The 23,627-nt window shown below is 40.1% G+C and overlaps 2 protein-coding genes and 1 long non-coding RNA gene across 3 annotated transcripts in view; 1 reads left to right on the top strand and 2 right to left on the bottom strand.

The window, feature by feature from the left end:
* LOC100704397 (rap1 GTPase-activating protein 1) overlaps positions 1-9,548 on the bottom strand; it is a 55,072-nt gene extending 45,524 nt beyond the window's left edge. The window contains exon 1 of the mRNA XM_005448543.4: positions 9,481-9,548. The gene's annotated coding sequence lies outside the window, so the exon portion shown is untranslated. The remainder of the gene's footprint in view (positions 1-9,480) is intronic.
* A 37-nt stretch (positions 9,549-9,585) lies between these two features.
* Positions 9,586-14,011, top strand: LOC112843228 (uncharacterized). The gene is made up of 2 exons (XR_003215424.1): positions 9,586-9,656; positions 13,194-14,011. It is a non-coding gene; the product is annotated as an uncharacterized LOC112843228 (long non-coding RNA).
* On the bottom strand, positions 11,500-21,191 carry nt5dc2 (5'-nucleotidase domain containing 2). Its single transcript, XM_003438935.5, has 14 exons — positions 20,720-21,191; positions 18,651-18,835; positions 18,483-18,557; positions 18,324-18,379; positions 18,147-18,240; positions 15,389-15,517; positions 14,900-14,960; positions 14,704-14,806; positions 14,491-14,592; positions 14,289-14,370; positions 14,060-14,146; positions 12,981-13,121; positions 12,505-12,569; positions 11,500-12,153 (listed from the first exon to the last, which is right to left on the bottom strand). Exons 1-14 carry the CDS (start codon positions 21,093-21,095, stop codon positions 11,892-11,894), a joined length of 1,818 nt encoding a protein of 605 aa, XP_003438983.1. The 5' UTR covers positions 21,096-21,191; the 3' UTR covers positions 11,500-11,891.
* Between the last annotated feature and the right edge of the window lie 2,436 nt (positions 21,192-23,627).

Below are 23,627 nucleotides of genomic sequence, written 5' to 3'. Positions count from 1 at the left end.
GAGTGCTTTCCAATAGCCCCACACAACAAAGTATTCAGCTTCAGAGTGGCACTATGACTGATTAGTAATCTTGCTTATCTTAAAGTGAAGTGATATGCATTTCTTTTCTTTTTTTAAAAAACTGTATTTACCAGGAAATGAAACTCTGGAAATAAATGATATCGTTTTTGTGGCTCTTGGGTCAAAATAAGGCACGATTAACCTTGTAACCTCATATTATTGTAGAGTGTTTACCTTACAGGCAACTGTTGTTATGATTTGATTCTGTGTAAATAAAACTGAATTGAATTATATGTTTTTCAAAGACATGGGATACCACAGAGCGATAGACAACCTTCCACACTCACATTCACACCTATGGGCTATTTAGAATCACCAGTTAACCTAATCCCACTAACTGCATCTCTTTGGACTACAGGAGGAAGAGAGGGAAACTGGAGAGAACCCTCGCAGACACCGGGCGAAGATGCAAACTCCACCCATAAGAAGTGGTTTGGAAAAAGTCCCACAGTAAGGTCCTCTGAGTGAGGCCATGTTAACCACCAAGACACTGTGTTGCCATTCTTCAGCTGTTACCTACTGAAGGGAGCGTTTTTGCTCCTAATGTGTTGGAATCTTACTTAACGTGGCTGAAATAAGTGCAGGGCTATCAGATGAGAAGGTAAAAAAAACTTTTTGAAGCTTAATTTATGCTTCTTTATATGTTTTTATATATTATTTTGTTTCATGGCAACAGGCCAACAACAGAAACAGTGCTGCCTTTAACCACCCCAGTGACACACACTCACACATACACACCCACCTCAGCTTTTGTCAGGTTAAAACTTGTGTTTTGTGTAACGCTCACCCAAAGGATAATATGACATTACCTGCTAAACAGCAATGTCTTGCAACATCACTGATCACAGAACAAGGAAACTGCTCTGTGATCAATTAGCAGATGTTAAAAAGGCAAATCTGTTACAGTAGCTGATAAAATAATGAAGCCCATTGTAAAATGTAATAAAGTAAAACAAACCCAAACAAAAATAAGAAAAATACAGTAAAAATCTGCTAATACAGAACATGAGAGCAGCACAATATCGCATCAATGAGTAGTCAGCTAAAGGACAGATGAATTTTTTTCACATCCTGAATATCTTTCTATCACGTGAAACATAAACATCTACAATCAAATCATTAGTTCAATTACAAACAAACAGCTTTATAATAGTACCACCACAGCCCAAGTCTATTTAAGTACCACTCTATTGATTTAGCCTGTCAGTCTTGTTGCTACCTTCAGTCTCCTGCCCCGACAATTCAATTAAGTACAGCAGCTGTGGTGTGTGTGATGCATTTGAATGAATGCCGCCCAGACAGAAGCCTTTAATCACATCACCTCAGGAACAAGGCCCAGAGCTCTGAGAAGCACTGGCTCCTCTTTTGTCTTAAAGGAAGTGGAGGGGCAGGAAGACAGGCAGGAAAACTCTCAGAAGAACAGAAAAAAAACAAGGAGATCCTTTCTCGATAGCTTTGTCGTCGCACTTAGAGAAACTACAGACACAGCACCGTCAGCAAAAACAGCTTGTAAAGGACCCTCGGTGTCCCAATGTAAGATGTAGATTTTCTAATTTAGGGCTGAAAAATCTAAATATCCATTATTACCTTGTTCAAATCAGAGTCCTTGTTATTTTAATAAATGACAATGATGAATGTTACTAGTACTGCAGGTGAAAATGTAGGTTGCACGCTCCCTCTTGCAGTCATTCAGCCCCATAATCTCAATAATTTATTTTCAGTCTGGGCGGTTGAAAGGCTTGCAGCAGTAGGGCAGATGTTGATGTCGAGTTGGTGTGTGGTATAAGAGGGGGTGAGGAGTGGACAGAACAGAGGTAACGATCATTCATTCATCTTTATGTGTCAGGAAATTTGCTCCCGAATAAATGCTGAGCCCGTCTAAAGAGAAGCAGATGCTGATTAAACAAGCAACACATGCTTTTGTTCAGTGAGTCATAATTTTTTATTTGATTTCCTTTAATGTATGGGTTTGTTTAAAGCCGGAAAAACATCACTAATCTAATCTATTACATACTAGCATGTGGTTTAAGGTGAAGCATATCACTGCTGGCTCAACAAAAACTTTGTTCAAATAAAACACAAGAAAGCAAACTGTTTATTCCAATGACCTTTTATGGAATTTAAATGTCTCACAATCTACAAGCCTAACAGTTTATGCTTATGGCCTCCCTTTAGTTTAATGTGTAACATAAAATAAGACATACTTACTTTTAAATGATCTTTTTTTTAATTGATTTGAGGTTGATAAAATTATTGTTTTGGGTGAGAAGGACCAACCAGTAGACGCTGAAGAGCGAACAGCCCCTGAAAGAACGAGATTAATCATTCAGCAATATTTATACTTCACTGGGATGAACAAACTGCCTATGGCGGCTGTATACATTGTAAATATTTTTCCGATACTTGGCTTTACAAAGAGCACACATATACGAGGATCTCTGGGGAGGGTGAGTTTGTGGAGGAAATGGGGTACCATACAAATATTTGAAGGAAGTGAATATTTAAAGGGCAGCTTTTTCTTTGAAGAATAAGCCGTGCTTTATATCCGAGTGTTTCCTTTTTACTACATTTTATTTGCTTCACTTAATGAGTCTAAGAGTGCACGGTTGGTGCAGGTGAGGCAGATAGACTTATTTAAGGCCATTTGTTATTTTTGGCCTATTTAAATTACCTGTCAAGTCATACTGGCCAGAAGACAGAAGAAGGTTTATGACTCCAATTCACTTTGTCATCATTTCAAGAAACTTTAAGTAGTATTTAATATTATGTTTCACTTTTAATTCAGCTCTCCGTCTCACTTCTTCTTCAGTTTCTAAGCTCAGTTTCACATCCTGTGTTCAATATCTGGACATACTTGGCCTCCTCTAGCACGCATTCAAAAATAACATGAAGTTACAGTAATGATTGCAGACCGTCTGACTGGAAGGAATAGAGCGAGCCCACTGACCCATCCTCCTCCCACTGAGGTCACGTGCCCCTCGGGCCTCTGGGAGCGGCTGCAAACAGCCTCACGCGCACACTGTGGCCTTTCATAGCCTTGCTGTTTGGGGGCCAGGATATTATGGTGGAAGGGGCTAAAGAAAAGTGGTGCTGTTGTAGAGTGCTTAAAATGAATGGGCCCCATATGTTCCACCCTTTATGTGCAGCTCTTTGGTCTGGTTCCACTTCTATTAATTTCATTAGCAGGAGACTGGCCATTATCTTTGGTAACAGGAGTCATTATACGACTTTATCCCATCAAATGGTATTATCTCGAATTTTAAAAGGGATTACCAATAACTAATATCATGAGATCAATAAATCATGGCAATGTGTCTTCTTCAGACAATTATAATCTTATAGAGGAAGAGCACAACAGCCCCAGGGACATGTTGCTCATTGATCTTTTTTTTTTTCTTTTTGACGAGAAAGATTTATTTCACTTAAATTGGTACATATTCAGTGCCGTGCTATCTCTCCACTGTGTCTGGGGCAGCTCTGTGATGGATGGTTCCCTGCGACTGAGAAGGACTTTGCCTTCATGCCAGGTGATCAATACATGACTCGCCACAGCAGAGATGGATTCGGCCCAGCTCCAGTCAGCTTTAAATCCCACAGCCGGTGGATAAATGTCAAAAAGCTAAAGGGTAATTTTTAATCCTGTTTCTCTCACGCAGGGAGTAAATTTGATGCCTCACATTTCCACCGGCAACTATTGCAAAATTGACCAGTGTAATATTAGCTGTTTGTATTCAGATAAGGTGGCAACGAAAGGCTCAATAAGAAAGTTGGATAAGACACCGAGTACCTCTACACTGTGGGTGACTTCAAGTGTCTGCATGAGCATATATTCATTTCTAAGTGGTGCTTAAGAGAAAGCAAAGTCACAGTGCCCTCTGCTGGAAACTGGAAAGGTTCACATTAATATGAGATATGCCGCACAATAAATCAAGTATTTATTAGACTACATATTCAAATCAAAATTTTTCATCCAAAAAGACAAATTTGAATTTATTTTAACAGAAAATGTCTGATTTGAATCATTTATTACTAAGTCATTTTCTCATAAAACATTTTTGATGAATGGAAGTTTTATTCATAAACTTTTTTTTTATGAAAAAAGCAAAATAAAGGGTTTGATGCCACCATTTGGCCGCAGCCTTTCTCTGTGGAGTTTGCATGTTCTCCTTGGGTCTGCATGGGTTAAAATTCTGTCACAGTCTTTAAGTTGTTGTGGTAGTGAAACAGCTGGCACATAGCGTGCATTAATGTCATCAAACCTGCCTATTTTAATCATTGAACATAACCTTTCTCCTTCTCTGCATGATTTCGTTGCAATTTTTAGCTCAGACAAATTTGAGGCATTCTTAGAGAAAAGGGGAAGACTGCAAAATCGTGTGCAATCTGTAAAAAAGACACTTCAAGTAACTGCACTAATGGGTCTTGAGAGAAATTTCCCTGATTAAGGACTTGCATGCAGAGATCCATCAGAGTTTTTTAGGTTAAATGTGAGTGTGCCGTGCCACAAGAATAAAGACATCTTAACTGTTATTTAAAAGAGATTGCCTTGGAGATTTTTTTAAAAATAATAATTATTTTTAAGTCTATTTAAAGCCCTTCCAAAGAATACCTCAAATAATTTGAATCTAGGTGTTGTGCCGAACTGCATCATATTAATGGGTCTGCCTCAAATCAAATTGTGCTTGAAAATTTTCATCTGTTCTCTAATACACCAGATAGTCAAAATCAAACCAAACCAGATCCTCAGGTTTAGCATCTATTTTTGTTAAGAGCTCTATAAAAGCCTAAAGGAAGGGGGGGGGGGGGGGGGGGGGGGTGAAACAGCAGGTGTCTCCAAAAATAGAGGTGAACTTCTGCATGTGTCACCTAGAAAACCTTACACTGTGGTGTCACAGAGGGCAGATGTGTTGATGAGTCAGGAAATGTGCTCCCCAGATACAATCTGGTGTGTGGAGTCCTCATAGCAGCTCACTGGTGCAGAAACAATATTACACGATCAAAGCGAGGAACAGAACATACTATTCATTATTTATGCTGGCTTCATGCTTCAGTGAGAATAACCGTTTCATGTAGACACACCAACATTCATAATTTCTCAAGAAGGCTGCCAGTTTGTTACAGATAATGAGTGAGATACAGAATAAATTATAGAATTGCATGCCTTAACTTGTAATATGGAAACCCTCGTGATTCTAGAGTTGTTAGCATTTACCGGTAACTGTTTTGTACCCGATAAAAGACTTACTGTTAGTCACATATGTTAAATTCCAGCACAAAGATAATCGGGTTACACGGTTTCATCATCCACAGTAAATGCAGTTACACTACTTACTGAAGCTAATCAGAGCTAGCAGAATGAATCAATAGTTAGATATCATATGTACCCTGCACTGCAGCAATACTGGAACACAGTGTGCCTGCTTTTTACTGTATTCTGCACCATTTAAAATGCATCAATTCTATAAAATTCTGTAGCAATTCATTTTATCTCAGTGACTTTACAGATGACATATGGCACATGATTAAAGACTTTTATTTAAAGGTTTAGCTTCTTGTTGTTGGACTGGATCTATGCAGTAGCGAGGTGTGGCACTTTGAAAATAACCTGTCAGAACTCACTCTTTACAAGATTACTATTTCTCTAGTCACCTCCATCAAGCAGGAGAAGGACAATAAGGATTTTCCCAAAAGACTTTAAAAAGAAAAGAAGGCCTAAGCCACTGAGCCACAGACTCAAAGTGATGACGGACGCTCCTCTGAATGTTAATGAGGCTGACTTCAAAGAGTGTGACTGTTCAGAACAGCACAGAGTAAACTAATTCAAGTAAAACTCTGTGATTATGGCCATGCACTGTGGCAGGTAATGAAACTGCTGAATTAGAAACAGTTGCAAAGGCAACTTGTGATGAAAATCAAGAATAAATATAGATGCAGGGCGACAGTGACTCATTTAAATCCCTTCAAAGAGAGACTATACTTTCAGTATAATAAGCTGTTTGCACTGGTCCGACTGACATCTTCCTCTGAGTGGAGAATGCACATAAATACAGTCTGCAGATGAATAATTCAGCAGGGAGGGAAATTATCCATCCAGTCTCTTTAAAAAAAGAAAAGCTATGCATCAGCCTGAAGCTTTAAATATTGTTTGGTTGTGGCTGCAACAGCACTAGGACAGGTTTATAATTAGGATATCTGATTTCAAAGCACAACACAGTGACTTTTAATGAAGAAAGGTGGGAAATTTATGGGAAAAAACATCATTCACAATGCCTTTTCTGCTTTTTCATCATATTAACTATCCTTCCTCCATGTTCTCAGAATGACACAGCACGCCCTCTAATGCATCTTCTCATCCCCTCCTCACAAATGTTAACGACAGAAGGCTTGTATTTCATACATCACAGGCGGAGCTGTGATTTACAAAAGGGTTCGATAATATACCGGACATCAAACATTAAAAGGGCAAGAGCACAGGAGAGAGAAAAAATGTGCTGTCACAGAGAGCAACTTCACAGAGCTGCATGTGTGCATGTCTGACACGGTGCCAAAGGGGCTTCTTACATGTATGATGAAAGAATGTCTCAGGAGCAGCCAGTGGCCTCACATGAACCAGTATATAAATAATACACATATAATCTGGCAAAACCTGTGTGGAAACTGACTGAAAGAACAATACAGAAGAAAAAAGCCAACGACTTTAAGTTTATAAGGTTATTATGAGTCAGACATTTAGCAAGCCTGAATATAGGGACAGATAAAAAGAGCTCTGTTGACACAGTAATGGATCAGACAGATAATTATAGACTGACAAGTACAGTTTCAATTAAACTTTCAAAACAGTCACTTACAAAACAGCGATATGTAATAAAGAGGCATAAAAAGAGACGCGTTCTCATGCTTTACAGCCTCGCTGTAGCCTTTTATGATCAGTAAAGCTGAGATAACGCTTTACAAAACACAGCAGTCAAGGTGAGAAGAGATAAGCATGAATATAATCTGTTTTATGTCACTGAAATGAAAGTTGTTTTTATTTTTGGCCATGTGCCATAGATGGAGAAAGCATAAGTGATGTCCCTTCATCTTCACTAAAATGAAATAAAATGTACACTTTGTCAAAAACATGTTTTGCAATAGTGACACAAGAAGAGACCCAGAATGACCTGTATCCCCCCAATTTCTTTGATTATAACTAAAGATGTCACAGTGGTACACCCAGTTATTAAAAAATGCATTATCAGTGATAAGAAAATGAAAAAAAAAAAAAGATATTAATTAAATGTTCCACTTAAGACAAAATAGCTACAAAACAATTAGGTCCAACTGTGATTTAACCTCACAGACTCTCTGCTTACAATGCAAGATTTGATTAAAGATTACACAACAGTGATTTCAAACTTCCCCACCCCAGGACGCTGCCAGGCCCAATTAGGTCGCTACCTTGAGGTCTCCTCCCTTTGCTCATCATCCTATTTTCTTATTTTCTTATTTTTTTGTAAGAGAAACCAGTAAATCTGAATTTAGTTCCATTCTTTTTTTCCTTGCAGACCTCATGAATTAACAAATATATTGCAGTTTTATTATGCGTGTGCTGAACGAGAATGAAAATACCGGAAAGCAAGCCGTGTAAGTCTGTTTTCTCTGTGGGGCTTCAGGGTTTCTTTTTCTGTTGATTTACTTTAGCGAGGCAGGCAGATGGATGGAATATCATCTGCGCTGGGAAATCTTTCTACAGTGAGATCTTAAGCTGTGAAAGTAAAGGTCCTGTTACATTTAATAATAGAAAAGGCTGCTGCACGGTGGGACTGGCTGCCAGAGCACACTACTTGAGTGCACAGCTTCCCATGGCCACTGTAGTGACAGACAGAGAGGCACTCAGCTGAGAGCAAAGAAAAAGATTCAATGCAAGGTAGGTGTGAACATGGAAGTGAATGGAGAGATTTGCAGGTGAGAAGATGTTCCATAGAAAGATAAAAGAAAAAAGGATGAAGAGATGGTGCTGCAAATGGACTGAATGGTGTAGCTAGAAAAATGCAGGATGGAGGCACTGAAGGATGAAGGGATGCAAGGACAGAGCGGGTGAAGCTGATCTGATCTGAAATCTGTGCACCCATTTTATTTTAAATATTGTTATATAGACGCTTTTCTACCTGTTAAACCACATCTATTTAATAGCGCGCGATAATTCTCCAAAATGGATTACTCCCATTGAAACTATATTGCATCACTCCCAAGTAGAAGAGGTGAGCGCCAACAAAAAGACAGAGAAAAAGAGCTAGTGGCGGCAGTTTCCGGTGCTCAGATGCAGAATTATTCACTGAAGGCACAGAGCCATGAAATAGACTAAAACACCAGTCAGCCCCGCAGAAACACAGATCACATGAGGTATTCAGTGCAATGCAGCATTTATAGCTGCAGCATCTCACTTGTCTTTATGATGTATTTATGTGTTTCTGTCAGTAAACGAGGTGGATCCAGTTTTTACTGGTCTTCCATGCAGTCCACAAAGTTTAGAGATCAAAGCCATTATCAATCCATCCCTTAAAGCTATGAATCGTCACTTATTCTTAGTTTAATTTTACACACTCTAAAGTAGGTCATATGCTGTGCTTCTCGAAGTGAAAGTGACACTATTGCAGTCTTCCAAAAAGGGTACACAAAGGAGTAAACCATCAAGCCTTGTAGTCTAGCACTCACGATTCACAAATATGCCAAGCGCCAACACACACAGCAAAAAGTGTGTTCAATCCACACACAAAAAAAACACCCAAAGAGACTGAACACTGAATGTAATATGCAACCTATAACAAGCAGTCAGCCAAACGAGGTGGTGATGTGCAAGAAGATGTAGTCCATTTCTCATGCTGGAGGGTCAGACAACACACACTCAGGACTTCTCCGACAGGAAAAAAGAAGTTAAATGGATCAAGAGAAAATGTCATTTTCTATCAAATGCCACATAAATCTATAAACAGAAAAGAACAGAAAAGGTGCTTAAAAATGCATGGTAACTGAAGATACAGCTGCAACAACTCAGAAGAAAGTGATAATAACACATAAAATTCTCTCACACTAACAAAATCAAAGCCTGACTCCTGCTAGGACAAATTATCACATAAACACTGAACCCCTGTTTGTTTATCCCACATTTTACTTCATTTTACTTATTCGTGTTGCATTCAGTGTTTTGAGTCTCTTAAAACTATTTTCATGCTGTACATGCATTACTCACACAAACACAATGCAGTTCCACGCTAAGTGTCGGCAGCTACACAGCTGATTCCAGGACGGGACAGCGTGACAAAACTTGAACCAGGACCGCTATACTAGCCCTGCCCGGCTGTTTGATATCGCCTATAACTGTCCTACACCTCGGCCACACGCTAACACAAACGTGAGGAGTAGCATAACAGAGCACAGTACCTTTGCTGTTGTCTTCTGGCAGACGGCTGGAAGTGAATGAATGTGTGATGCTGACTACGCTGAAGATGAATGGATGGTGCGCTGCCTAGCAACCAAACGACCAATGGGCTATATGATGCAAGAAAATTTGTAGGAGAAAATACACTCACGGGACACTTTACCTACAAGTACACTTTGTAAGTACTGCCTTAATTCACTCCTCGGAGATTTTGGTGCACATTGAATCTCTCCCAGAGTTTCACCACATGCCAAAGGTGCTTTGTTGGATTGAGATCCGGTAATTTGAGCACATCGAACAACTTAACCCGATTTTATTTTATCGGAGTTTTGTGGCATAGTGTGTTTGTCCTGCTGGAAGCAGCCATCAGAGAATGGGTACGCTGTGGTCATTGTTAAAATAACAAATTCTAAACCCTTTCCACCTTCATTACACCAGCATACAGCATGTATCCTGCTCCCTGTCGGTCTGTAGGACACACCCAGAAGTCTATATAACTCCACCCCTTTAGCCTGGTAGACCTCTTACCTCCTTACCACAAGGCTGAGAACAAAGAGAGTGTAAGCTAAGGAGACTCTGCTGAACCTTTTTACCGTGCAATGTAAAGAGATAGTTTCTCACTTGAATGCATGGTTGTGTTGCAATGGATCACCGTACTGTTAATTTAAAAAAAATGAATGCATTTGTGGCATAAATGTTTGGTATCCTAATTTACTGAATCACTTCAGTAGCAGGACAGCACTCCTTGGTTGTCATTTTTTGTTCTTGTTTGAATGAATAGAAAGAGTCCATCTATTTGTTAAATCTACCAAATCATAATCTTTGGAACGGCCTTCTGTGTTTAAATGGGCACACTACATCGAATGTTTTCTGTGCCAGCACAACCAACTTCAATGTTTTTTCAGTCATAAAGGGGTGGACATGCTCAGCAGCTGCACTCAGGTAGGCTGTGTAATTCAAATGATACTCAGTTGGTACTAAGGGCCCAGAAATGTGCAAAAATAATAATAATAATAGTAATCCCCCACACCACTACATCACTAGCACCAGCTTGAACTTTTACAAGGCAGGATTGAGCCAAGTTTCCCGTTTGTTTGTTTTTATACCAAATTCTGATTCTAGCATCTAAATGTTGCAGCAAACTCTTCACACCACACAGCATTTTTTTTAATCTTCTATTGTCCGATTTTGGTGAGCAGCTTTAGCCTATTTTCTTCAAGGCTGGATACTTTAAGTGTTCAGAGATGCTTCTCTGCATACTTTGAGTGGAGTAAGTTGTTATCTGAGTTACTGTTACCTTCCAATCAGTTTGACACAGTTTAGCCATTCTTCTCTGACGTGTGACATCAAAAAGCCTTCTTCTGTCACAGAACTGCCACTCACTGGATATTTTCTCTTTCTGGAACATTCTCTGCAAACCCTGGAGATGGTTGTGTGGGAAAATCCTAGTAGCAGTTTCTAAAATAATCAAACCTTCCTTTCTGGCCCCAACAATCATTCAACAGTCACCTAAATCGTTTTTCTTCCTTCTTCTGATGCTTGGTTTGAACTTCAGCAAGTCATCTGTTTTTAATAGTTATGCATTATTATTACAATATACAAATTGCACAAAAAGTTCAGAATCAGTTCACTTTCCATGTCTACCTATTAAAAAAAACATGCAGTTGCAATATAGTGGAATTTATGCGAGCATGATACATCAAAGAGGCAATGACGAGCTTAATAGAGAAAGAACTGTTACTTTCATATAGAGCCAACCACCACCGGGCAACCCAACACCTTAATAAAACAGTAAAGAGTGCTGAACCTGCATCGGACACAGCAGGAGCATTTGTTGGATTATATGAAAATATCTGACAAAGTGAAAGCAGCAAGTCCACACATGGTAAATATGCTGTCAAAAGTGTTTTGTATGACAAAAGAGTGAAGAACAAGTCACATGACAGAGTGCTTTGTGTAGAGATAAATACAGGAGTGCTTTGAACTTCTGATTTGCCCCTTTGTGTCCCAAACAAAGCTCGAAACCCACTGGTAGAGAATACAAAGGGCTTAATAAAATAACACCATCAATAAAACTTGTAGTTCTTTATTTGTTTAAATTGTGCGGCGTAGCATTGTATTGAAAGACTTCCACAGTTAGCTACAGGAAGAAACCACAGTGTCTGTTGATCTTTTAACGCAAGGTATTTAAATGCTCTCTGGACATGAGCTACATATACAGCACCCTCCAGGGGATTTACGGGGAAAGTGTTCACTATTTTGAACAAAAGAACTGTGCCCTTCGGAGTGAGCTCTGCAGCCTCTCCTTAGATTAAAAGGAAACCCTGCTAGGTAAGACATCCTCAGGCTATCAAGTGTTTGCCAGGCTTTAAAAAAAATAAAATCCTATCAGTCACTTAGGAGATTATAGCTCTCATCGGATGTGAGACATCTCCTCTAGGAAAGGGGTTTTCATGCAGCCTGTGCACAGCTGGTCCATCCACAGAGGAGCTTCATGCTGCAGAGGGGTGCGGCGGGGGTAGAAAGTGTACGAGAGGTCATAATTCAGAAGACAGCTCAGAGACGTCATGTAGACGTCTGAGAAACGACACAAGCGTCTGGAGAAGTAGGTGGGGTTGTGACACGTTCTGAAGATGCTGCCAAACTGAGGGTTGAACAGGTTCTTCGTCATCACCCTAGCATGTAAAAAAAGTGGGATCAAAGTTATGACATTGCACATGTATGAATATGTCCTCAAAGTTGTGAAATAACAAGAAGTGGTAGAAGCAAGGAGAAGTGAGAAGTCCTCAAAAAAGTGGATGTAGCTCAAGTGCTGTCATATCAATGTTATTATCATATCTATTCACATTTAAGGTAGGTAGAACTAATATATTTGGATGGTTTAACTAAGATATATAGTACAGCAAAAACTGAAATTTTCAATTTGAGCCAGTGTTTGTACTGTACAGACTTGTTAAACAACATCACTGGGAACACTGGGAGGTGCTTTTAAAGATTAAGACAGGGATTTAGATGATAAGACTCACCTGAGTTCCTCTCTTTCCTTCTGCCATTCCAGAAAAACTTGTTTAGACACGGGATCTCTGTGTGTCTAGGACATTAAAGAACAATATGAATAAATTTAGCTCTTCCAAAACATAAATATGGAGAAGAAACAAACTAAATTTCCTCCCTTAGATAAGTTGAGTCTGAGTTCAACAGTAGGGACAAACAACAACTAAAGTTCAAAAGTGTTCTTAACTGCAGTTCTTTGCCTCGTTTAAGCTCTTACAAACAATCCAATAACACGCTAATAGGATTGTAAGCACGTAGACTCTCGTGCTGGAATCTGAACAGTTTGGTTTTTTTTCTTTTAACATTGTGTTCTGTCAACATGTTATCACGTGCGTGACAAAAGGCTACTCAGGATTTTTAAGATAGACCATTTCAGGTATGTGAGTGTTTGCTATGTGTGAGTGCGAGCAGAATATAATGTCCCAACAGCTCAGGGATTAACTCTCACCTGCAGGCGCTCCATCAAGCCAGTTAAAGCCTGCATCCAGGTGAGGTTCATTCCATACCGGTCTGTGCTCACCACTTTGGTTTCCTGCTCCAGTTCAGGTACGATGGCTGCTGTGCGCCAGCCATGTCTCAACATGAGGTCCTGCAACAAAAGATAAAAGTGTATTGAGAAAATGTGCAGCAATTTATTCTTCTTTTTTTTTCTTCCCCTTAGAAAAACATATGGATATTTAGCGGGATGCGTAACCACTGTGAGCCACCCCCAACACCAACATAATTTAAGGACTTTATAACTGAAACAACAACAGCTTACATTTAGTTATGTTTTAAAGTGCCGTGAGCATGGCAGCGCCACCCACCCACTGTTAAAACCTGCTGTTTGTGAGAGGCTGCCAATCAAAAAGACGACTGGCTGAAAGACGGAAGCTAAAATTGCTCATTTCAAATGGAAAAGGGAACAAGAGCTGCAGTAAAGCCCCAAATATTATAAATAAGCATTGTTGTAAACTATGAACAAGCAGAATAAATGTGTGGAGCTGGAAATGAGCACAACTCTCTTTTAATCACTTTGACTGTCTTCTGTTTGGAAGATCCAACAAATGTTGCCATGTTTTACTCTCTTACTTATTAGATACATGATTATAGACATATTAGCTGTTAATATGTTTATACAGTGTGCCTTTACTTTGCACAGTAACACAAAACAGTCCTCAATTTCTGACAAAAAAATTGTGGCGCTCATACTGCCATCTAGTGTTTCAGATTTTCACTGCACAGTCTGCTCTGACCCCACCCAAATGCTCTCAGGACTTTCAGAGTCGTGCAATACGTGGAGACAGATGGCATCTGGCACTGTGCGGATCTCTGCACATACTCTGTACTTGTGTATCTTTCAAAGGATGTGAACCATTAAAGCTGAAAAAAAAAAAATCCTACTTTGCTAAATCGCACACCAAGGACGTCAAATGAAGCCAACACAGGAAAATTCCTGGTAATCCCTATACCAGGAAGGGTTAGTCACCATGCAGAACACTGACTCAGCAATTCATCATGATGAGATCACCATGCTCTGATACTTACAGCCAAGTCGCTATAAAGATGGTCTCCAAAGTACAGAACTTTTGATCCTCGCCACCCTGTCAGTCTGAGAAAGTCAAATAGGTTTCCCTGAAACAATAAAATCAACCACATACTCATTAGACACTCAGAACACAAGTAAAAACATGCAGACTTTTCAACATGTAAAAACCACAGCAGTTAAATAAATCAAATGCCACAAAGGCTAATGAACACTTTTTTCATTACAGACCTGTTTGTAAATCTGTCCTTTGTCCAAACTCTTGATTTTTTCCCACCGAAGGTCTCCGTTACCATCCAAGCGCCTGAAAGGTCTGCAGGAGCAACAGTTTTGGAGATTGTTAAACAGGAGCACTGAAATGACTGTGCCGCATCTCATGAGAGGGATGCCGGTCCACATCCGCCACACTGAAAAACTACAAGGAGTTACTCACTTGATACAGTCGGTGAAGAAGTGAGGTTTGTCTGCCTGCACGATGACCACATCAAAAAAGTCTCTCCAGTTTTTCCCCACCATGTGCGTCATTCCTCTATCGCTGCACACAGACAATAAGCATAAATGTAACAGAGCGCAGAGGTGTTTATCTTTGTATCAGGACAGAGTGTACTACTGCAGACGTAAATTCTATCAAGTCGCTCACACTTACACAAAGCTGAAGGGACTGTTGGTTATGAGGAAAAGTTTCTTTCCGCTGCTGGCCAATCGATGCAAAACAGCATCCGTCTCGTCTCCTCTGAGAATGAATTTATCTGTAAAAAGAAGAAAAACAACGAGTAATTGAACCGCCGGTGTTTGTGTAGCAGGGCGCAGACAAAACCGAAAGACATGAAAGGAATTCTTACCGAGATCTTCCATAATCCATTTGTACATGTATCCTTTGAGGTGAACCATGCCGACTGCTTCCTGTGGATTAAACGCCAATGAATGTTTTTCACAATATGTTCAGAAAATTCAGGATATCTTTGATCCCTACTATGAGATAAGTTTGAATTACAGTCACTCGGGAAGAAAGACCCCAATTATTTGGAAATGATTAATGACCTGTCAGTTTGCTTATTTTCAGAGGAGAAATTGCGATGAAGTAGTGGGCGTGCTGTGTAATTGAAAACCCTTCCACCCCAGAACCAAGAGGAAAAGCTGTTATTGTTCTTCGCTCTACCATAGAGAGTCCATTGCAAACTTTTCCGGAGCTCAGCAGATTCCTGAGCGCGCAGCTGATGAAGCACGCAACACGGATACAGTCAAAAATCCAATCTCCCTATGCTCCCGCGGTATGAGCTACAGAGTGAGGCCAGACTTTGAAACGGACAATAAAACATATCATAACTCACAGAGATGTCTTTGAAGAGGTGAACTGGATCATACTCGATGTCGTTTGTGATGAAGAAGTCATTGGCCACAGCCAAGAGAGTCATCTCAGGAATGGAGAAGATATCCATGAACTGCTTCACCTTTGGTCCCTGTGGGGGAAAAAAAAATGCAAGTTAATGTTTGATGCTCACATGATGACATTTTAACTTTATTTTGTTTAAAAACAAAGCAAACAAACAAACATTTCATGTGCCTTTTAAAGTATTTTCAACAATTTCAAAATTAAATTAAAAGCAGTTTTCAATACGAGCACTACCCAATGATGCAAAATTTATCGTCTTGTGTTTGTGTCCATTTGCGCAAGAGTTTGGCAATGCAGAGAGAAGAATTGTGGGAATTCAGGCACCACACAGGCAGCAGCAAGAAGCCCACCAGCAATGACAATGCAGGGAGAATACTGATTGTTGAGAAGCTGGCTTACACAGGAAAGGGAAGAGCGGCAGAGTCTCTCAAAAAGAGGAAGACACACACACATAAAAAAAAAAAGTATGCGTAAGAACACAATGTTTCTACAGGGCAATTTGCACTGTTTAATGTTCCGTTTCACTTCATTGCAGAGTTCTTCCCTCATTATGACGTCTGTCCTAAGCTATTGTACAATTAACATAACAAATGAGTACAGCCCATGTTACTGGTTGTCCCACACTATTGACACTGTCCCCAAGTGACAAAAATCTACAAGCTCATTTCTATAAGACAATCTATAATTCTCATAAACCGATATTTTATTCACAGGAGAACAGAAAACATAGCCAAAATGTGCCATTTTAAAAAAGCAAAAGATTCAGTTCATTTTGAATTTGATGGCATCAAACGTCTCAAAAAAGTCGAGACAGGGCTGCGTAACATTCCCTCTTCTTAAACGGTCTGGGAACAGACAAGAGCAGTTGCTGGATTTTTGCTGTCTCATTCTTGTCTGATATATGAGTCTAGCTGCTCAAAAGTCCTGGGTCTGGGGTGTTTTATTTTTCTTACGATGGTAAGTCAAATGTTTTCAGATGGTAAAAAGTCTGGACTGCAGGTAGGCCAGTTCAGCTCCCAGAGTCTTCTACTACAAAGCCATGCTGGTAATCGATGCAGTATGCATCTTGATGAATTATGCAAGAATTCCAAATTTTGATTCATCTGACCCCAGAACAGTTTGGCCCGGAAAGGACAGCGATGATTCTGGATCATGTTCACATATGGCTTCTTTTCTTTGCATGACAAAGCTTTAACCTGCATTTGTGGATGGTACAGTGAACTGAGTTCACAGACAATGATTTCTGCAAGTGTTCACAAGGCCATGAACTGATTTCCAATTACAGAATCATGCCTGTTTTTAATGCAGTGCTGCCTGAGGCTCTGAATATCATGGGCATCCAATATTGATTTTTAGCCTCGTCACACGCCACGCACAAAGACTTATCCATATTCTTTAAATCTTTTGTTGTCATGCACTGTAAATGAAATTGTTACTGACCTGTTGAAAGTTAACCTAAGTAACTGCAAAACACTCCTCCAGCTGTTTCGTTTTAGTACCATTAAGTTTTTCAGCTTTTTGAAATGTGGTGCTGCTATTAAATTCAGCAGCACGAGACAATTTCTAATTCTTAAAATGGTACATTTTATCAGTTTAAACATTTGATATCTTTTCTATATTGAAAAAAATATGGGTTTAAGAGTCCTGTGTAGGACCTACCAACTTAGTACCAAGCTGGGACCTTAAGAGAGTCCAACTGCACCAAATGAGATTAGAGACCTATTTTGGACAGGATTGTTACAGATGGAAAGAGGCACTGTTCCTGCTGCAGGAGACCACTTAAAAGGTTCAATCGGGCGAAAATGATTCGAGTCTGATTCATAACATTCAGAGCCCAAATTGCTCCTAATGGGCAAACATTTCAGTTTAAGTTTGTTGACTCCCAGACCCAGCAGAGCTTTCTAATTTCCCTGCCTTAACGAGTACAGAACTAAAAAAACAAAAAAGTGCAGACACAGAGTTCTCATAATCAGCTCTTTTGGGACTGGAACATTGCCTTCTAACCGATTCATGACGACAATGGAAGAAATGAGATTACAAAATTCACCATTTGGTACTTATGTAATGCTAAAGCCGTACAAAACCCCGACATTTGGTAAATCTGTGTACAGCAACAGATTAAATCCCAAATTCCTTGTTTGAGGAGGTCTAAATAAAAATGTAATATTTTGCTGATCCGGCAGTACTTAGACCTTCACGTCTGTGCCAAAACAAACATGTGTTCCACAGAGAGGAAATGTACAAAAAAAAATCTGGAGGCAAAGTGCAAGAACTGTGATAAATGTAAAACAGCTCTCCAATAAACTCTGGTTTAAAGTTATTAGACTACTGAACTAATGTGACTAACAGGGAGTGTCAGGTTGGAGTGTTTTAACTTTGAAATCAATATATATTTCTTAATCTCCTGAAACCCAAGCTGTTGTTTTGAGTGCTTTTTAAATTCTCCCAGCTATTTGGGATTAGTTTGACATGATAAGGATCAAAAATAAGCATCAACTTTGAACAGAAAGTCATCAAAAAAAAACAAAACAAAAAAAAAAAACATGTCCTGCTTTGGCCTCATTTTACATAATAACACAGCAAAAGTCAAAGCCAGACTGTAATGTCCCCATATGAGGACGGGGGGTCTCAGGAGGTTAAATTATTTTTTTAGGTTTCTTTGCAAAATAAAAAAAATAAATAAAAACAAATCGTACCTTTCCATAGAAGCCACTGTCCTGCTGCAGGGGTACATGAAAGGTCCCACCAAAGAGCTGAAGGACCTCCTCATCTGGCACTGGGCTCAGACCCCTGGGAACATCAAACACAAATGAATGTACTGGGGTCTAATAACACTATCCCACAATTCACTTAAACCATCTTTCATTTCTTACCGGTACACTGTCCCCGGCTCAATGTAATGGAAGGCGTCTATCTTCATTAAAAGACCCTAAAGAAGAGCAAAAAAAATTGAGTTTCACTTCATGAGCTGCACAGAGAAAATGCACAATTATGCTCCTGCAGTGGTTAAAGTGTAGTTTAAAAGATTTTACCTTTTGGATGTCATAGTGAAGGCCCCGAACAGCAAAGTTAGAAAGGTAGTCGTACTTGCGAATGCCCTCGGGGTACTGTCAAACAGGAGAACCAGCAGGTTAAATAAGCCTGCATTTAAAAATCAGTTTTAAAGCAAACACGTTTGACATAACTGATGCAAAACACACCTTGAAGTGTTCGATTAGGAATTCTCTGGCTTTGTTGTAGATCATTGTGTTGAGCGCATTGGAATACTGCGCCAGTGTGTAGTCATAGTCGAAGCCATAGATGTCCACTTCAGCCAAGTTGACCTCGTTGTTGGCGTAAATGGTGGAGGAGTTGAGGAGGTTGCACGCACCCGGCGGGATCAGGTCTGGTGCAGGAAAGACAAACGGGGAAAGACTCATTTAAATTTGAGAATCACAGATCAAATTGAACAAAACAATGAATAAGCAAGATTTAAGAACGTGATATGACGGCTCATTACAGCTGACTCATGTTTTAATTTAAAGGGAATCTGTAAAAGACCCTTTCTGTAATGAAACTTGATGATTGTGCACTTCTGCAGAGGAGAAAGAAGTAACTGCTGTTTTCGGTCCAGTTGAGCTGGCAAGCTCACAAGGTTGTGCAACGAGCATTTCTAAGATGTCAACTAGCCCTTTACTTGACTGAGCTCAGAAGAACATTTTGTACAATTATATCTTCTACCAACTTAACCTGGAAAATAATAATGGGCAGCACAGCATTCACTGCGCCTTTGAAAATATTCCCATATTTTATCTGCACACTATCTTGAGTATGGTCACACAGCTAACACATGCGCAGAGATTAAACGCACAGTTTACATTTTGCTGCAGAGACGGACTCCAGCGCTGGCTGCAGCAGGAGCACAGGACTGAGTCACACATGACCTAAAAGTGGGGCATGGCCCCTCTGTAGTGACAGAGTTCAATGAGGGCTGCTGCTGGGAGCAGACAAAATACCTTTCTTTCTATGCCGAATCACATTTCAAAAGACTGCATCTGACAAATTGCATTTCCAATTGAGAATGCGTGACCAGCTTTAATTAAAACCCACCATGTTGAGAACAAAAAAGTGGTTTCAACTGAGTATCTTAGTAAAAACGTATATAAAAAGGCTTCTGTTCTTAAACACTTTTGAGTGTTTTCATTTTACACTACTTCATGTTTCTACTCCAGAACACTTCAGAGGGAGATGCTGTGTTTTGTGTTCTATTCCTACTTTGTAAATCAAGATAACATTTGCAGTTAAATCGTGACGCATATTTATAGAATAAACACTAGAGAAATATATAAAACTACTTTAAATAAACTAAACTGTGCCCACATGCAGGATTACATTGCTGTTTACATTGCTATAACAAGGCTGCATAAGAGTTCCTTTACTTTTAATACTTTATTTTGCTCATGTACTCTTCCTTCAAAGGCACATCTTCCAGGTTTGCTGCTGACTGACAGTTATTCTGATTGTTATTATTTTCTGCACATGCAAAGCAGGGCTGACTCACGTGAACTAAATAAACAAAAACCCAAAAAGCAAATATTATGGAGCTAACGTGCGTTTGATAACAACACAGACAACTTGTACTGACCCTAAATCCCCAAGTTTGTCTTCTCTTTTTCTTGCTTTTTTTTATACAGTATTTTTCCATGCCTCATTTGCAGGGACCTGCTTAAACGCCCACTTGTGCCTCCTGCATGCCAAAACCGCTAATATAAATAGGACATAGGTCATTTACAGAATGCATCCGATGACATACAATCACGCTAAAAATTGTGGTTAACCGGCCCTAACCTAAACAATGGTGAGTGCACATTTGGCTGGATCGCGGAATGCTCAGCGCAAAACACGTTTCAGAAGGACACACAAACGCACAGTGTACGTGCAGCGTTCACCAACAGCCGCTTGGTTTGTTTGCGAGAACAAATCTTGCCAAACAGAGGAACTGACGCGTGAGCACAAACGGAGCCCGGCTTCTTCCTCCTCACAAGCATCTTAAACAGGTTGCTGTGCAAAACTTTATCCTACATGCGTGTGACACAGGGCATTAATGTGCCATTGGGGCTAAATTGGAAAGAGGATGAACGAAATCCCTAAAGAACAAAATGTCTTCGGCGTCAGAGAAACATAGCGGCTGCCACGGTGACGTGCGGGATAACCGTACAGCCCGCGATATGGGGGGCCCCAGTTAGGATAAAAAAAGGAGGGGTGGTGGGCTTGGGGGCCCTCTGCTTACCGTGAACCAGCCGTTTCATGTCATTGTAGCGAGTCCACAGGTACGAGATCTGATCCATTGGAGCTGCGGTGGACGTGAAAGAGCGTCTCCTCACACCACAGACACCAGGAGCACCCAGCGGCTCCTTGGCTCGCTTCTTGTCCCCAGCCGTGCATCTGTGAGGTGGATCGCTGGGTGACGGAGCGTCGCCAGTTGGTCTGTCCGAATCTGAGCCGCAACTTTCCTCTTTTGTCCTGTCGCGGCCCTGCTTTTTTCCTCCAGAGATCCTGCATGTGGTACAAAGTCTGTTCACTCTGGGGGATCTGGCCAGAGGAGGGGTCTTGTTTCCTCTTGCCCATAATGTACGTGTTAATGTGCCCACTGTTTTAAAAGACATTTTTACGACGCGTTATAATTATCAACCCTAAAATCCTCTGCCAGCTTGCCACTGGAAGCTGAAGCTAGCAAACAGATAAACATATACCCTCGTTTTCACTGTGGCCACGCCCCGGGCGAGAGGCCCTCCATTTAAAGGGGAGGTACTCCAATTCTCGGAGCCAATCAGAAGCGCGGAACTCTCTGTATCTGTGATCAAATTCACATGAGAAAACATGTTGTCAGCGTGACTTCTGCGTGTTTTCTTTAAGTTGCAGTCACATCATGTTCTTTCGTTTGTGCTTTGCATATATGAGGTAAATGGGTGTTCTGCCAGATATCCTCTCTGAAAGCAGGGTATTGTTTGTGGACAGTGTGCATTTTAAACTAAACGAGGTTTTGTTGTCCTTGCGGAAATTTTTGCAAAATAAAGAAAGAAACAAAGTAAAAACCCTACAGGAAAACGTTTTTCCGCACAATTGTGCAGCTCTGAGTATTTGGTGTATTTTAGTTTCGTGGTGAGCGGGGATATGCCTCAATTGCATGTGCAAATGCTTCATTTATGCTCTCCGAGGGAAAAATGTGAGAAACTTTAGTAAAGCAAACACACAAAAAAGTTGCAATACATAGTATTGGATAAATGCGACTTTTATATGCTTTCTTGCAGTTTCCCCCTGACAGTTAACTGCAAAAACAAAATGCATATTTGATTTTGAAAATGCAACTTTATCTTCAAAACCAGAGCAGTTGTAAAGTCTTACATTTTAAAGAAACTTGCAACTGAAGCAATAGGATAAACATGGATACGTGTGAATATTTGCTTCTGCTCTGTTCTAGAGTTCGCAGAGACTTTTAGTGAAGCACAACAAAGAAAAAAAAGAGGGGGAGGCCCCTCTTGTGCTTGGACTATGATGAGTCACTCTTGGACAAGTATACAGAAGCCTGCTGTAGCTTCTGTAAAGATTGCTGTAGACCAAAAGGCACAAACGTGAGTTAAACAGTGATGCATGGTGGTTCAGAGCTAAGTCGGAAAAGAAAAAAAAAAAGGTTGGTGAGGACCCATAAGGAAAATTACAGGTTTAGCGAGATAGCGAGAGAGGTTTAGTGAATGTAAATGACAGCTTCTGTCATCGACTTCAAACATAAAGACCTCAAGTCCATTGACAACTTGCCAAATGACCTTAATGTGTTCTGTTATTGGTTTGAAAAACTAAAAAGGCAGTCTTGGCACCACCCTCTGTGACACCCATCATTCTCTCAAGCCCGGCTGCCGTTAATCTGCGCAACTCAGAGGCCCTTCCTCCCATACCACAATAAAGACTTTCTTCATTCTTACGAGTGACAAGAGCCAGTTCAAAATGTTAGAACCCCTGTAAATACCATTAAGAGACAAGCACTCTCTGCCTCCAGCTTATGTTGACCTGAACACTGCGGTGTAGAGAGTCATGTGCAATACCTCACCAGCGCAAGGCCTCTACTATCACCCCCATCCCCAAAAAACAAAGATCACAGGACTACACCCTGACATCTGGATCAGGGTGTAACTGGAGACCTGCATATCATTGGCTGTGTTGAGAAGGTGATTGGCTGCAATCTGCCACTGCTGCTTGACCTGTGAGCGCCCAGAACCCCGAGGCAAACAGGAAGGATTGCTGTTTTCCACTCCCACCTTAACATACACTTTCTGAAGACTTCTGCATTCCATCCAGATAAAAACACCACACTGTTCACACATAAGCTGATTTACTGTGCTTCTTACTTTTTACTTTAATGCAAAATGGTAACTGAACACCACAAAACCAGAATGCAACCCAAAAAACAGTTCATGGCTGGCTTAAAGACACTGTTGTTCCAAAACCAGAGGAATTTTAAAAAAGGGCCACAAAAATGAAGAGAAGCTAAAGCCATTTTGACAACAAGAGAAATCTTGGGAAGCACTTGGATTAAGCAAGTGCAGAAAGTGACAGGATTAAATTTGTGTTCTCTCATTCCTCTATTACATAACCTCTGTGTGTGAGCGTAACTACTGACATCCTGGACCCAGTTTATCATTTAATCTCTATATTTATTTGCCTTATTTCTCTCTCAGAACACATGAACCGCTTGCTTTCCTGTATAGATTTTCTATATAAACAGCCTCTTTATTTGTCCTAACTTCTCACACAGAGTTCTGGAAACTTGTTCTGCGGGTGGGCCTTGAATACACACTCCAACTGGAAAGTCTGCTGCCAAATATGCGTCTCCATCTTTGAGGAAATCATCTGTAAGAGATTAGGAAACTTGATTGTCTGTTGTTTCTAATTAGTTCTGATGAGTTCTAGATTTAAATCTGACTTACGTAACTACAGGGCTACAGGTTATCCGAGTCAAAGATACATATAGTTAACTAAAACTGAACTAAAATAAGAGGTGAACTTTAGAACTTTAGGAGAAGAAACAATATTGTATACTTACAAAACTAACCAAAATATAATGGAAGTATAAATGGGAAATGTGTTTAGGTTTAATCTTTTTCAGTTTGGTCAAATGTGTAAATATGACAAATATATTTGTG

Source organism: Oreochromis niloticus, linkage group LG20 (assembly GCF_001858045.2).
Source record: "Oreochromis niloticus isolate F11D_XX linkage group LG20, O_niloticus_UMD_NMBU, whole genome shotgun sequence".
In the NCBI taxonomy this organism is placed as follows: domain Eukaryota; kingdom Metazoa; phylum Chordata; class Actinopteri; order Cichliformes; family Cichlidae; genus Oreochromis; species Oreochromis niloticus.
Note: the sequence above shows the minus strand (reverse complement) of the source record. Positions and strands in the feature narration are given on the sequence as shown.